The following is a 14,819-nucleotide window of genomic DNA, read 5'->3' on the forward strand; positions in this document are numbered from 1 at the left end:
ATCAGTATTAATGGGCAAGATTATGTAATTGCTGTTACTAATCTACTGTAAGGACAGAAAATCAGTCTTGTGTTATTCTGTCAACCTTTATTCCAGACACAAGAAACGTCCTTAGTAAAAATGGAGACAAAACAAACGCGTATCAAAAGAAAAATAAAAGGTTCTAAAAAACACAGCATATGACGTTGTTCATTGAGTCACAAATTGACGACGATGCCAGTGATTCCACAGTCTGGAGGTAAATCTCATAATCTTATTCACCAGCCAGAAAAAATAAGTTTCCAATTCTAAGTAAATCTGAGCACAACAGATTTATGTTGCTTTTTTTCTTTTTTTACTAAAACAGCTCACCCAGCAGTGTTTTCCCCTTGTCATCTTTGACTCTCTGTCCATCAGTAAGTGCAAAAACAACTTGATCTACTTTAGCCTTGCAGGCACATTTTATGAGCTATAAGAAATATATCAACCATTATTGACCAATACTGTTATTTTTTCCTCTTCATCTAATCTGTCTTGCATTAATCAGGTGAAAAAACATTATCATGAGTAGATTAGTGACAAATGTAAAGAACTGAAAGTATTATTAGTTAGCTATATTGAGCCTTTGATCTGTTGATGGGCATCTTTAAATATTGATTTACCCTCAATACATGCTCTTAATACTTTAAACTTGTGGCAAACTGTTGATGCAAAGTTCACTGTGTGCATTCATGTCTCCCACCACCAAAACTTCCAGGAAAGAACAGATCACAGTTTCCGCATGCAGTCATTTCAGCTGAAACAAAGCGGTAACACCCGGGCAGCAGGATGTCAAGGACTGTGAGCCTTTTCAGTCTTTCCATATGCTCTTTGGTCCCGGCGTGCGGCGCTTGATGAAAACTGTGTTGTCGGCTCTCTGCAGACAACTCTCACCTCAGATCTGCCAGCGCAAACAGCACCGTGACACACAAGAGTGACAATGTGTCACAACGGGACGCTTCAAAGGAGGCCACTGAAGAACGGAGGCCATAGTGAAAAGATGCTAACGCTGCATGGACAGAGAGAGACAGCAGAAACAACAAAAACAATGAAAGGGTGACAACAATATGGAATGGAGACAAAGGTCTAAAAAGTGGACTAAAGGAACTCAATTTTCTAAGCAAAACATCAACCACAATCACACTGGCCTCGTTTTCTTCTCAGCTAAAAACCTAACATACTAAATGTTTAAGTTTTTGTTTTCAGCTGCTACCAAAGTATACTGAATGCTAAAGCCCTGCCGCACTTTCCAGATTGTTTTCATTCAAAATTTTGAAAAATATTTTCTATTTTGCTTCAACTTAACCATTAAGTTGTCTGTTGTGTTGATCTACTGCGTAAAATACTTCGAAGTTTGGGGTTGTAACCAGACAAAGTAGGAAGGTTTAAGGGATGTAAAGAGCTTTTCAAGGCTTTGCAAGAGAAGAAACCTGAAGCAAAAAAACAAAAAAAACAAAGACAGACACACTGCGATTTCACAAAACAATAATGTGACCCAACGTATTGAAATAAAGCACTTTATTTAACAGCTTTTTAACACAGTAAAAATAAGAAGTTAGTGAAAATAAGGGAAATTAAAACAATAAAACTACTCATAGAGTAAGAAAACAAGATGGCCTTTTCAAAAGCACAGATCCACAGGGAAAGTATTCAAAGCCAGACTCTCTGTGATATTATCACAGAAACCCTTTAATGGTTTTTCATGGGATTTTCCTCAAATACCTGCTGACACAAACAAAAAAGTAGAATGTAAAGTAAAAATAAAACAAATTAATATCTAAAAATATTTTCAGTATTCTTGTGTTTATTCGACTTACCTTCACAACGCCCATTCCTGACGGTAAAGCCGTTCCCACACTAAACAAAGGAGAAAAACGTTAAAATCAAGACAAAATTGACTTTTTCTCATTCTGTTCTATTAAGGCAGTTTTATAAGTGAAGACAAATTAAAGAGGAAAAGACCGAGATGTGTTGGTTAAATTCTTAAATCCACTTACAGTAGAGCTACACATGTCACAAGTCATGCCGTGCATCGGTGCTGTGTACCTGCGTGTCATTGGCAAGCACAGATACGTCTCCGTCTCTGGGGTAGGCTACTTCCACCACAGAGTTCCTTTCTCCAGCCTCAAGAGCCCGAGTCATGGTGGTGCCGTCTGGCCAGGAGACCTCCAGGACTTTTGCCTCGTCTGTTCCTGGAAGTTGCATGCGTTTAAAAAATATATATAATAATAATAAGTTGAGCGTCACTTAAACAGAAATTAAACTACAAAGTTAAAGGAAACAGTTATGCTAGCTGCTTTAGCCTGATCCCAGACTTCATGCCAAGACGGGTGGATACAGCAGCTCAAAAAAAAGCTTTTAGTTCTGCTACTTGCAGTTTGAATTTTGTCATAAGAAACTCAATGTTTGGCCTTTAACTTCAGGAGTAAGGAATATTGATCAATTTTCTCTTTTGATTTCTGGCAAGTTTAAGCAGTTTGGTTGAAAACTTGCGTGTATGACAGGAGAGCGTCGGTAGAACAGCAGCGCTAACGGTACCGTGCTCAATGACCGTTGCTGTGCTTGACATGCGACCAAGCTGCTCTGACCTGAGGGCTGCTAACAAGCCAACCTGGCTTTCCATCCAATTGACATGCAAAGTTTGAACAAACTTTTACAATATTGTAAAAAAAAAAAAAGAGAGAGAGAGAAAATGCGAATTAGACGTGTTTCCCTCTACTGGAATTTTGCCATTTCCATCAACTTTTCCTAATGCAATATTTAAAAATGCCCATTAAAAAAAACACATTGATGGAAATACGGTTGTAGTGATCTTATTTGAAGAGAAGCTGAATTTTTAGCTGTCATTATCTGTAAGCCTTAATCATAAAAACAGAAATGCATGTTTTAAATACAGTTACTTCAGTACAGAATGAATGTATGTAGTACATGTTCTGCACCTACACTAATAAAACCAACATATTTACTTGGATACTGTATTTCGTTTACAGGAATTGCTACAATTATTTAATTGAGATCTTCCCAGTCAACATCTTCAGTAGCATGTTGAAGTATTGTACCTAATCCAAAGTGGGCGACAGGCTCCATCTCACACAGGTACCCTGAGCCTCCGTCGATGATGCGTGTGAGAGACCCACTCTGAGCGGTGAAGACTGTAACCTTGGCACCACGGGCAAACGCCCCAAACTGGGTACGAGGAATGACCCGCAGCCAATTGTTGGACGCTCCCTGACGACAAGGATAATCGATTATCAGCCTGACGTTGAGCCGCTTCAGGCCAGAAATGAACAAACGTGCAAAGACACACACCTGTTTGACCTTAAAGACTGAGATTGGCTGCTGGGCGCTCTCCCCATGAGCCAGCAGCAGGTCCAGCTGTCCGTCCCCATCCAGGTCCGTCACAGTTCCACCTGTCAAACACACAGACTCCTTTTTTTTTTTTTTTTTACTGTACTGACCTGATCTGGCATGTAGCTGCAGTTTATCTCATGTATTGCTCAGAAACAGACGTCAAATCTGAAATCCAAGACAACCGACCTGTTCCTCGCCCCTGCGGCTCCGCAGCATCTCCCACTTTAAGCTCATCGATCGAAGGGTCTGCATTAACTCTTCTTGACACCCTGCAGATAATCACAAACTGCTAAAAACAACAAATTTAAAAAAAAAAAACAGCCTGAGTTTACCTCTGAGTTGCTAAATAAGTATGATTATACATTGTATTTCTGAAAATCTTGAAATGTAACCTGAACACTCTGTTTGGTGCATCTCCTCTGTAGGCAATGTTGTTAAAGAACACCTCCAGCTCCTTGTCATTATCGAAGTCTGCAGCGATGACGGTGCGGATAGGCGACGGAGAACCAAAATCTCTACTGGCAACATTCTGTCCTCAAAAAATATAGAAAGTCTCAACTTTATATAAGCCAAGATCTTGAAGATTTTTCCAAATGTTGTCCCTTTTTTACTTACGCGGAACTTGAAGTCGCTGGTCTGAAGGTAGAGTCTGTGTGGGCCATTCCAGTTGCCGTAGACGATGTCTGTCTTTCCGTCACCGTTGAAGTCAGCCAGAGCTACTCCCCTGCCATGCTGGGCCCGGTCCTCCACACCTTTACTCAGGGAAACAATGAAATTGAAGAATGTTGGCCTTTGTTTTTCTTTAATAGGGGAAAAGGTTGAAGTGTGATAACAAAAGCCGAAAAGTGTAAAATGCAGGAAATATTGTTTTATACCCATTAGGTTAAATTTCATTTTCTTCTCTTTCAAGTTTTTTTCTTACCCGCCTGTTGGGCCATGTCCACAAAAGTCCCATCTCCATTGTTCTTGAACAGGAAGTTGGCACCGTTCTCATTGTCGCAGAACACGTCAGACCTCATGTGGTTGAGGATTGGTCCAACAACCACGCCGCGACCACCTGAAGAGTGCGGAGACCACCGTGAAGCTTTCAGCTCTGGTTAGGATCACTTTATAAGAAGTGGCATGCTCCAGCTTCGCAGTTTCCTCTCTGACCTGTGAACTTGTTGACTCCAGCCTGAGCAGCGACGTCGGAGAGGGCAATGACTCCCTTGGACACGTCACTGGCGCTCTCGTCCATTTCTAAGAGGGCATGTGGACCGACCCTTCCTTGGGCGTAGTTCGCCACGTAAATGGAGTACCGACCTGTTCCCTGGAAAACACCATCAGGTTGAGTGGAACATTTTTTTAAATAGAAAACAACAGATGAAAACCACAGAGGATCCCTGAGCAGAAGACCTTTCTGTCGATACAAGCAACTGAACGTCCAGCCATTTGATTGGCGACACCCCGGCGGACATTGAGTTCGTCGCTGAGCAGATCTTCATAGCGACCGTTGCGAAGCTTGAAAAGCTTGTCTGAATACGTAGCCCGTCCTGCACAGACAGGCATTGAGTAAATATATTTGTAGAAAATTTGCATTGCTGAGTTTTGTTGTGTTCAGGAAGTCACGTTTACCAGAGTAGGCGTTGTTGGTGTTGAGGAAATAGATCTCTTCACGTCCATCTCCGTCCACATCGCAGGCAGTCACTCCAATAGCATTTCCTGCCCTGTCCCTAAGTGCATAGTATGGGGAGTCTGTGTTGTCGAGGGCGATGTTTACCAGCTTATTTTGGGTGCGGTCGTACTTCAGCACCAGATTCGGACCGTTGTATCTGAGAGAGAGAGAGAACATAACAGGTGTTTCTTGTACTCACGTGTCATTCTCCCATCACCACACGCACCTCTGCAAATATTGCAACATACCCGGCAACCACCACTTCTAGGTCTCCATCACCGTCCACATCAGTCACAGCCATGCCGTAGTTGAGCTGTGTGGGGTTGTGCACGCTGTCAGGTGGCAGCATGGTCTGTGTTACTACCTGGAACATAGACTCAGAGTTCTGGCCATCGGACCGATGCCACACCATGAGCAGGACGAGCAGCACTCCTGAACCCAACATCACTAAAACCTGTTAGAAAGAAGGAAGTCAGTTAATGCAGCTCAGTTTAAAATTAGTGATTCTATTGATTTATTATTGGGATAAATTAAACAAGTTATATTATGTTGGATTTGATTAATTGTCAAACAGTATTTTTAGCAGTATGAGATTAACAGAATTAATAGAGCGCCAATGCATCCACATTCCTTAAGGTTCTCCACATTTTGTGACATTACAACCACAAACATCCATGTATTGTCTTGTGATTTTATGCAATAAATTCAAGCAAAAAAGTGCAAATTATGAAGAAAGAAGAAAAGCATCCATGAAATTGACAGATATAAGTTTACACTTCTTTCTGCAGCTTTGCATTCATGATTTATTTTAGTTGTTTCATAATCTATTCAATTGTATTATTGAGTGAATGGAATAAAAAAAATAAAAATAAAATAATTTAGTCATAATAAAGCTGTGCATTTCTGTTCAAGCCTTTTTACTCCAACTTCTAAACCCCTTTATTTAGAAGTCAGCTAAATAACATAAATAGAATATGTGGATAAGTTTGTACGGCGGTCGCAAACAAAGCAAATACTCTGTTACTCTCTTACCGCGTCAGTGAATAGAGATGCACAAATGTAATGCCTCTGCAGTGAGCTGTATGTTCACAATTCAGTGTTTCATCAAATGTGTTCAGTGCTATGCACCTTACACAACTGCAACATTTAACATTTATGAAACATCTTGTGTAACGTGTTGCAAATCTGACCAATCATAGAGCACGTTTCTGAAGCGTAAAATATGTTTGTCCAAAAGGTGTCCCGTATTTTTGTGGGCGGGACGTTGAGCCGCTGGGTACGTTCCTTTACAGTCAGCCGGGAGACGATTCATTGGAAAGCGATGAGAAAGCGGAGCGAGTGGATGGGTAATATGTGCTCACTCGCCACTTTTATAGGTACAGCTGTTCTATTGCTTGCTAGCACAAACAGCGAATCCACCAATCACATACATTGAGGCATGTAGATGTGACGCAGATGACTTGCTTAAGTTCAAAATAATAGAATAGGAATAAAGGGGTATTGACATGACAAATGTAGTTTTGGCGTTTGTACCAGAGACACTGCTAAAGAGTGCGTCAGAAACTGCTGATTCACTGTGGTTTTTATACACAAACCTTTCTCAAACAATTGTGTGGACAAAATGTTATCATCTAACACTTTATACTAGATTAAAATGTATACACACAGCACTGTTGAACACCTTTATGTATACCACTACTGGTTCAATCTGAGTTTGTTAACTCATTTACCATGGACAATGTAATGAAGAATGAAACATACTGTATATGGCCAAAGATTAGGTTCTGGCTATAATCAAGTCTGTATTAAATATTCTGCCAATTCACTAGTATTAATTCAAAACAATAATTTCTTTGTCTTAGTCAACAAAGAAAATTAATCAAACAAACAAACCCTTAAGAATATTTGATAATATGAGCGCTGACTAAAATAAACAAAAACAAAAAAAAACAGTAAATGTCCATCCGGGTTCTTTACCTACATGGTCTAATGCGGAGTTTGAGATTATACTCAAACCAACACCACCAGTCCAGCTTGCCACACTGTTTCCTGAGCGGGCAAAAAATGGTGCGCACCCAATAACATTTGTTTGACTTGTAATTTATATAAAGATACATATTTGTTTGTCTTTTGCAGAAACATCGGCCTAATTAAGATAGACCACGTTTTTCTGACTTTCTATCTCTGACTTTCTATCTTTCTATCAACGCTGTTAGTAGTTGTAAGGTTGGTTGAGAAATTCAGCACAGTTTATTTAAATCAGGGCAGTGCAGAGACCTATGGAGGGGCAGGGGCTCAAATTTAAAAAAAGGGGCACATTGAACAAAAACTCCGTACAACAACATAGCAACAACCCATATTAATCAAGAATCTAATTGGATCCTACTATATCATTGCCATCATGTGGGGACAATGTAAACAAATGTAGTCTATATTTTCCCCAACTGGTATAAAGTTTCTCTTTCTGCTGCTGACAGTCCTGGAGGGCTGAGCTGATCTGAGACTGTAGCTGTTAAACAGACCAGAGGAGAGAAAGTCGCTGGGTATAAAGTTATGAAATAAGTAATATTGCTGCAATTTTACTAATTAAGTCCTAATAATATCTATTTAACCTCTAGAACAACCTGACTGCAGACTGATTTATAGATCCCAAAAGCTCAAAGGGGTTAACTCTATATAATAGTTTGATGTTAAACCTCTGAGACCTAGAATTATAAGACTGGGATATCAAGGCAAAGAAAACTTAGTAGCTGCTGGTAGGGGCCATTCAGGGGCCTCCAAACATCCAGGGGCCTCCAGACATTCAGGGGCCTCCAGACACTCAGGGGCCCCTAGAAAATGTTTAATTGTAACACAGACCATAGATCTAAACCTGTAGCATCATTTATAGAGAAAAACAATGTTATTATATTTTATTTAATGCATCAGCTGAGAAAAATAAATAGTACATTTAGGATTTAATTAGGACATTTACTTTGTAAAAGTTTAAAGAATCGTCTTGAGAGTTTGATTGTTGTGTTGCCATGGCTACAATATGGTGTAATCTTTTTGTTTGAATTGGGTTTGTTCACAAATACATCACAGCAAATAACCAATAATCAGTGATTGATTTTAAACTCGGCCAATAAACCTGGTCTCCCTCTCACAGATTCACCTTATCGATATTTAAACATGTTAGTGATTCTGAGGTTCTTAGTAGGACGGGTTCCAGAGGGAGGGGGTTCTGTCTAAGGCCCCATATTAACTTGGGCCGGCCCTGGAGCTGCTGCGATGCGCATCTCTGGAACCTACCTGGAATCTACCTGGAATCTACCTGGAATCTACCTTTAATCCCCTGGTGGCCCCTGTCAGTCAGTCGATGCTTTGGAGACATTTTGATTCATTTCATTGTGGCATGTTTGGCTTTTTTCTGCGGCTCTAATTATTGCTACAATATTTTCTCTGATGTTTATTTTGTGAACTCTAAATGCTTTGGGCCGAATCTTCCTTTAACACTTGAGGTTCTGCAGTAACTTCTATTTACAGCCCAGATCCCGTCAGCAGCGGCTTTAAACCGCCTGGTAGAAATGTTAAGGAGAAGCAGAGCGAACAGTCAGCAGGTGGTACCAGGTGGTACCGGGGCTTTGAGCTGCGTTGCGGCTCGTGTTGACAGTCAGTACCGTGTCTTATATCAGGATGTCTGATATAAAGACAGATATTCTTTATATCTGTCGGTGGACCGACTCAAGCTGCTTGTAGCGAACCGGGCTTTTAGCAGAATGATGAAGTTAAAGTCAGAAGTTTCTCTGCAGCTGAAACATTTCTGAGTTTAGGGACGAGGCGGGTTTTGTCCCGCTATTGCAAGGACGATTATAAAAATATAAATAGAAACAGTTTTTCTAACGTCAACATCAGACCTACGTTTTTATTCACAAACCAGTGTATGAATAAATATTCTTGCCCATAATTTGATAGTTAGAGGTACAGATCCTCCTCCTCCTCCTCACCAAGGACCCGGAGTCTGAAGAACATGGAGGCTCTGAGAGTCAATATTAGACTGAGGGCAGCCAGACTAGTTTATTTTTTACTAAATTATTATATTTAGCTAAATATTATTGCTGAGGGGCACAAACAGGCCTTCTGACATACAGATTAAAAAAAAAAAAAAAAGAATAAAAACAAACTCAAAAAGGGCACTAGGGGCATCAAGTATAAAAAGGGCAGGGGCTCAAGCCCCCGTACCCTCCCCTCTGCATGTGCTGGTACATTTATACAGAATAACCACAAACACATAAATCCAGAATCACATCATGTTTACTTTGTGTTTTCAGTGGCTAGAATCAATGCAAACGTGTTGAACTCTGCTGATAGTAATGTGGAGATGAGAATCAATGATGTGAGTAAATTGAACATCAGCTATAAGATATTTGATGTTTCTTGAAAAGAGAATCTAATTAATTTCATATATTATTATTTTTAGCTCTATGATTTACAAGAGGATGTTGGAGGCATCGCTTGACCAGACCTGGGAGCAGAGGCTGAGGCCTGTGGGGGCAAACCAGTCCATGACTGAGGGAGATCTGCACCAGGTGGAGGACCAGGCCGAAGGGAGCACACGCCGGTGTAGCGGTTCTTGGGCTGCTGCCCACTAAATCTAGACAATCATTTTAATAATAAAGGCCACTGAAGGGCTTAAAATGGTTTTTGTTGTCGTGTCCTCCCAGTTTCTTGTTGCGGTCATCAGAGTCGGGCCGTAACATTGTGTAACAGATGTCAGATAAGGATATTTAATACTTATTAGTTTTTATCTCAAATGTTATTAAGGTGTGTTGAAACTATATGCAGACAGAACAAGTCAAATTGACATGTACTGTCATATCAGTCTTGGCACTGAAGGGCAGATGATCTGTTCACTGTGTCACGATATGCATCTTTAGGCTATGTTGTGTTTCTGAAACCAAGAAGGAATATCAAAAAAAAGTTTCAAAGAATCTACACATACAAAAAATTATTCACACCTATGGCAGATTTAGGAGTAGAGTATTATTTTAATTTTAGCATTTTCCATTGAATGATACGAAAGTAATTTTAACATTTTGGAGTTTTCCAATTTGAGTCTCAACTTGAACCACTAGAGGGAGCTAAAGATTAGTCTGATGTTAGGGCGACCTTCATACATTAAACACTTGGAGCTCACTATCTGATATGAAATTTTCTTTGCACAAACAGAAGCATTCAGTGGAAGATGCAGATAAACCACCTGGAGCAGGCGGTAAAAGAGAGGAAGTTGGTGCTGTTTCCATGGTTACAGGTGTTACTTAACATGCAGTGAACTTCCTTCTCTTCCACCAGATGTTTTCTGCTCAAAAAGATTATATCAACTTTTTTAAGGTTCAGTGCTGTAATGATTAACCTCTTTTCATCACTAATGTCTATAATCATAAAAAAATTAATAAATCATGCAACTGATAAGGTTTTATGAATTCAACAGATAGAAACAATAAATACTTCTCAATGCTAAACTGTGCCGACTCGTTTCTTGGTGTGAGAACAAATTAAGTTCCTGAAGAAAATATTTAAGGAAAAGAACATCACAAGTTCAAACATGAAGATCTGCACAGCTGAGAATAAAACCAGAAAACTGAGTGTCCCTCAATAATCCACCCAAACTTTGTTGTGGTGAAAAAAATCTATTTCCTGTTTTTGTGAGTAAAGCCTGTGAGCGACTCGGTTGCAGAGTTATCACTTGACTAATGCAGAAACAAGACGTCTAAAACTTGTGAGGTAAGTCGACACGTTCAAAGGGTGTTAAACCTTCTGAATGTCAGGATCCTTAATAGCTCTGACGTTTCCTCTAAATGTCTCATTTTAAAATAACTTCTGCCTCAGTTTAGCTCTGGTTTAGAAGAACAAAGAGATGTGGAGCCATCAACACATCATCGTCTGCAGTAAGACATAATATATGATCTACAACAGTTTGCTTTAATCTGATGATGAAATTTATTTAATTAAATTTAAATATGTTTTTAAATTATATAGCATTTACTTAAAGACTCAGTAGCACTTCCTGTTTGTGTTGTGACTGAAATGTGATCGTCTGATCTCATAAACTAATTGTGCTTTTTATTTGAAAAAGTAGTTTTACAAAACTTGTAAAAAAAAAAATTATTGTTCACATGTTGAAGCATAAAAACTAAACTGATGTTGTTTTCTGTCTGCAGCAGCTCTGAGTTTTGTGATCAGTGCTGAAGGTTTGATCCAAGTGTTTGGATATGAGGGAAGAGATGTAAAGTTTTCATGTCACTATGATCAGGGATATAAGGATAGTGAAAAATACTTTTGTAAGAATCACTGTGGCTCCAGTGACGTTCTCATTACAACAAAACAGAAAAATAAAGGCAAATATTCCATCACTGATGATAAAAATAACAGAATCGTCACAGTGACCATCTCTGATCTTCAATCACGTGATGCTGGGAAATACAAGTGTGGAGTCACTAGGTGGTTTATTGACACCTACAGTGAAGTAAAACTGCACATAAAAGAAGGTAAATAATAAGTTAATGTTTCTATATTTCACTATAGATTTCACAGCAAATTAAAATGAATTAAATGAAGCATCAATGTCTAACCATGTTAATAATACACACTTTTAATCAATGTGTGGTCTTAAATTTAGCTGTTATTAGAAGCTAAATGTATTTTCTAATTTTGCTAGTTGAATTATCATGTACTTGCAGATCTGGATCGTCTTCTATGTTGAAAATAAATACATGTTTAGACATCAATGCAGACATGTTAATACAAGACAATTGTACTAGTCTATAATGTTAAATATAAATCTCTATCAAAAAAGTACAACTTTTTTATAATTTAGATTTTTTTCTAGTTTTTCTTTCACTTTACATTGTTTTATTAACCTCATGTCAGACAGATGTTGCAACACGGTGAATAAAACCCAAAGTATTGAGGAAGGTTCAGTGACCATCAGCTGTCCGTACGACTCTCAGTCTGTCAACAAGCTGAAGTTCCTCTGCAGAGGAAACCGGCCCTCCACATGTCGACAGCAGGCAGTGATCAACTCTAGCAACACACAAAATGGACGATTCAGACTCTCTGATGACAGGAAGTCAAAAATATTCACAGTGACCATTTCCAGTCTGAACCTGAAGGATTCTGGGTCGTATCTTTGTGGAGTCCAGAGAAACTCAGGATTTGATGTTTTCTCTGCTGTTGAACTGAAGGTCAAAGGTGAGAGATCATTCTGCCTTTGCTAATTTGATATTGAATCTTAAGAAGTTTATAAATACAACAGTTATTAAAATTTCCTTCTCCAGCAAAATTGTTCTGTCTGGAGTCGTACCACATCAGTGGCATTGAGGGACGTCCAGTAACTCTGCAGTGTCCTAATTCAGGACAACATGATAACAAGAAGTTCCTCTGTAAAGGAGACCAACACAACAACTGTACAGACATGATGGAGAACCAAACAAAGTTCAAGCTGCTCAATGTCTCCTCCATCTGTTTCTCTGTGATCATCACTGAACTGGAAGCAGCTGATGCAGGAACATACTACTGTGGTTCAGACTCTCAGCTGAGATTCATAAAGATACAGCTGGCAGTCGGTGAGACCAACACAGAGAGAGATAGAATAATAAAAAGCAACACAAAATCTAGGTTAAGGTTTTTTACCACATTATGTTTTGTATTTTCTCTGACAGTCTCTCCAAATAAAACCAGCTCTGTGGCTCCAACCAGCTCTGCTGAACAGGTTACATCACAGCCATCATCACATAAATCTGGTAAACTCTTTAGACTTCTTTCTATATCTCTGTTACTCCTGTTGTTTGTTCAGTCTTCTCATTCCAATCATTAGAAATCTCCAGATGTTCAGACCTATCTTCTCTGAGCTGCTTTATAACGTAAAGTGGATTTCTGCATTATTAAACTGAAGTCTGAGTTTTATCAGTTTTGAATTGACTGATATAAACAACAATCCAGACCTAACCATCTACACTAACAAAGCATTCACACTTTCATAAAAGGAGATTTTTTAGGTAAGACAGTAAGGTTTCTCTTTTCAAGGAATCATGTCACTGAGGTTTGAACTTGAAGTGGTAGATATATTGACTTACCATAATGGATTTAAATGTATCAACAATAAGTTAAGAAAGCCATCTAAATATGGTGGAGATAGAATGAGAAAACATGAACATGTCTATCAGGTCTGACTAAAATAAGTAATTCATGTCATTCTGTGGTGTTTCTGTGGAGGGTTCTGTTCCTGGAGAACCAGCTAAGTTCTCCACTTCCTTGTTTTCAGATGTTTCTTTATTCTACATTCTGCCTGCGGTCTTCGCTCTGCTTCTGATCCTGACATTTGTCCTTTTGCTGGTTTTAAAATACAAATCAAGGATCAAGCAAGGTACATTTATACAGATTATACACTAACACATAAATCCCCCACAGAATCACATCATGTTTACTTTGTGTTTTCAGTGGATGGAATCAATGGAAACGTGTTGAACTCTGCTGATAGTAATGTGGAGATGAGAATCAATGATGTGAGTAAATTGAACTTCAGCTATAAGATATTTGATGTTTTTTGCAAAACGAAACCAATTAATTTCATATATTATTATTTTTAGGTCTATGATTTACAAGAGGATGTTGTTTACATGAACTCTTCCACTCCAAACATTTTGAATCATGATAACAATGATATCTACAACAACATCCTTTAAAGGAGACCAGCAGAAGTTAGGAACCACGTGACCAATGTTTCTAACATCTTGTGTGTGATGATGGCCCCCTGCCTGCTGTTTTGCAATGTCGCCTGTTAATTTTCATTCAATAAGGGTCTTGGAGTTGTTAGTCGCTTATAATCACTTGTCCACCTGAATCATGTATCCAGGGGCCTGGATGACCATTCATGGACATCCAGGCCCAGAAGCAGAGAGAGCTAGAGGTCAGATCGAGAGGCGGAGCCGGGAACCAGAAGGTGTGGGGTGCTTCAGTCGCTTGACACGATGTGGGAACCAGTTCGTGGTTCGGATGGACCACATGTGGAGGCGTCGCTTGACCAGACCTGGGAGCAGAGGCTGAGGCCTGTGGGGGCAAACCAGTCCATGACTGAGGGAGATCTGCACCAGGCGGAGGACCAGGCCGAAGGGAACACACGCCGGTGTAGCGGTTCTTGGGCTGCTGCCCACTAAATCTAGACAATCATTTTAATAATAAATGCCACTGAAGGGCTTAAAATGGTTTTTGTTGTCGTGTCCTCCCAGTTTCTTGTTGCGGTCATCAGAGTCGGGCCGTAACATTGTGTAACAGATGTCAGATAAGGATATTTAATACTTATTAGTTTTTATCTCAACTGTTATTAAGGTGTGTTAAAACTATATGCAGACAGAACAAGTCAAATTGACATGTACTGTCATATCAGTCTTGGCACTGAAGGGCAGATGATCTGTTCACTGTGTCACTATATGCATCTTTAGGCTCTGTTGTGTTTCTGAAACCAAGAAGGAATTTCAAAAGAAGTTTCAAAGAATCTACACATACAAAAAAATATTCACACCTATGGCAGATTTAGGAGTAGAGTATTATTTTAATTTTAGCTTTTACTTTCACTAGATCCTGTTACTATAAGCAGTTTTGCAATGAGAGAAAGAGAACCTGGAGAACATCGATGAATGTTCTAAAATAAATAAGCAAACTATAGACAGAAAGTTCTGCTCTACTTATATTTAACCATTTCCTCCAACTTTGTAAGCACTTATTTTATTTTACTAATAATAAGCATGTCTTCTTACTG

The 14,819-nt window shown here is 39.2% G+C and overlaps 2 protein-coding genes and 1 long non-coding RNA gene across 4 annotated transcripts; 2 read left to right on the forward strand and 1 right to left on the reverse strand.

The window, feature by feature from the left end:
• The first annotated feature begins 65 nt into the window (after nucleotides 1-65).
• Nucleotides 66-826, forward strand: LOC116719855 (uncharacterized). Its single transcript, XR_004339277.1, has 3 exons — nucleotides 66-238; nucleotides 347-395; nucleotides 737-826. It is a non-coding gene; the product is annotated as an uncharacterized LOC116719855 (long non-coding RNA).
• Nucleotides 338-6,186, reverse strand: crtac1a (cartilage acidic protein 1a). 2 transcript variants are annotated; one of them, XM_032562599.1, is made up of 14 exons: nucleotides 6,056-6,186; nucleotides 5,272-5,477; nucleotides 4,984-5,180; nucleotides 4,765-4,901; nucleotides 4,522-4,678; nucleotides 4,292-4,426; nucleotides 3,985-4,121; nucleotides 3,762-3,898; nucleotides 3,556-3,638; nucleotides 3,328-3,428; nucleotides 3,078-3,246; nucleotides 2,065-2,210; nucleotides 1,836-1,875; nucleotides 338-1,743 (listed from the first exon to the last, which is right to left on the reverse strand). In XM_032562599.1, exons 2-14 carry the CDS (start codon nucleotides 5,466-5,468, stop codon nucleotides 1,733-1,735), a joined length of 1,647 nt encoding a protein of 548 aa, XP_032418490.1. In that variant the 5' UTR covers nucleotides 5,469-5,477; nucleotides 6,056-6,186; the 3' UTR covers nucleotides 338-1,732. The 2 variants fall into 2 exon arrangements, with proteins under 2 accessions (XP_032418490.1, XP_032418491.1); XM_032562600.1 differs by lacking the exon at nucleotides 6,056-6,186 and having other exon boundaries at nucleotides 1,520-1,740; nucleotides 5,272-5,468.
• A 4,609-nt stretch (nucleotides 6,187-10,795) lies between these two features.
• LOC116719675 (polymeric immunoglobulin receptor-like) lies at nucleotides 10,796-14,267 on the forward strand. The gene is made up of 8 exons (XM_032562267.1): nucleotides 10,796-10,950; nucleotides 11,224-11,550; nucleotides 11,933-12,253; nucleotides 12,340-12,627; nucleotides 12,724-12,804; nucleotides 13,326-13,427; nucleotides 13,502-13,566; nucleotides 13,651-14,267. The coding sequence occupies exons 1-8, from the start codon at nucleotides 10,920-10,922 to the stop codon at nucleotides 13,744-13,746; spliced, it is 1,311 nt and encodes a 436-aa protein (XP_032418158.1). The 5' UTR covers nucleotides 10,796-10,919; the 3' UTR covers nucleotides 13,747-14,267.
• The last annotated feature ends 552 nt before the right edge of the window (nucleotides 14,268-14,819 follow it).

This window comes from Xiphophorus hellerii, chromosome 5, assembly GCF_003331165.1.
Source record: "Xiphophorus hellerii strain 12219 chromosome 5, Xiphophorus_hellerii-4.1, whole genome shotgun sequence".
Taxonomy (NCBI): domain Eukaryota; kingdom Metazoa; phylum Chordata; class Actinopteri; order Cyprinodontiformes; family Poeciliidae; genus Xiphophorus; species Xiphophorus hellerii.

Coding starts and splice junctions, on each gene's coding strand:
- crtac1a (XM_032562599.1), bottom strand. CDS start 5,468: ATGTTGGGTTCAGGAGTGCTGCTCGTCCTGCTCATGGTGTGGCATCGG. Junction 4,679..4,764: donor TTGCTTGTATCGACAGAAAG/GTCTTCTGCTCA, acceptor GGTGTTTTCCAG/GGAACAGGTCGGTACTCCAT. Junction 4,427..4,521: donor TGGAGTCAACAAGTTCACAG/GTCAGAGAGGAA, acceptor CGCACTCTTCAG/GTGGTCGCGGCGTGGTTGTT.
- LOC116719675 (XM_032562267.1), top strand. CDS start 10,920: ATGTGGAGCCATCAACACATCATCGTCTGCA. Junction 11,551..11,932: donor AAAACTGCACATAAAAGAAG/GTAAATAATAAG, acceptor ACCTCATGTCAG/ACAGATGTTGCAACACGGTG. Junction 12,628..12,723: donor AAAGATACAGCTGGCAGTCG/GTGAGACCAACA, acceptor TTTCTCTGACAG/TCTCTCCAAATAAAACCAGC.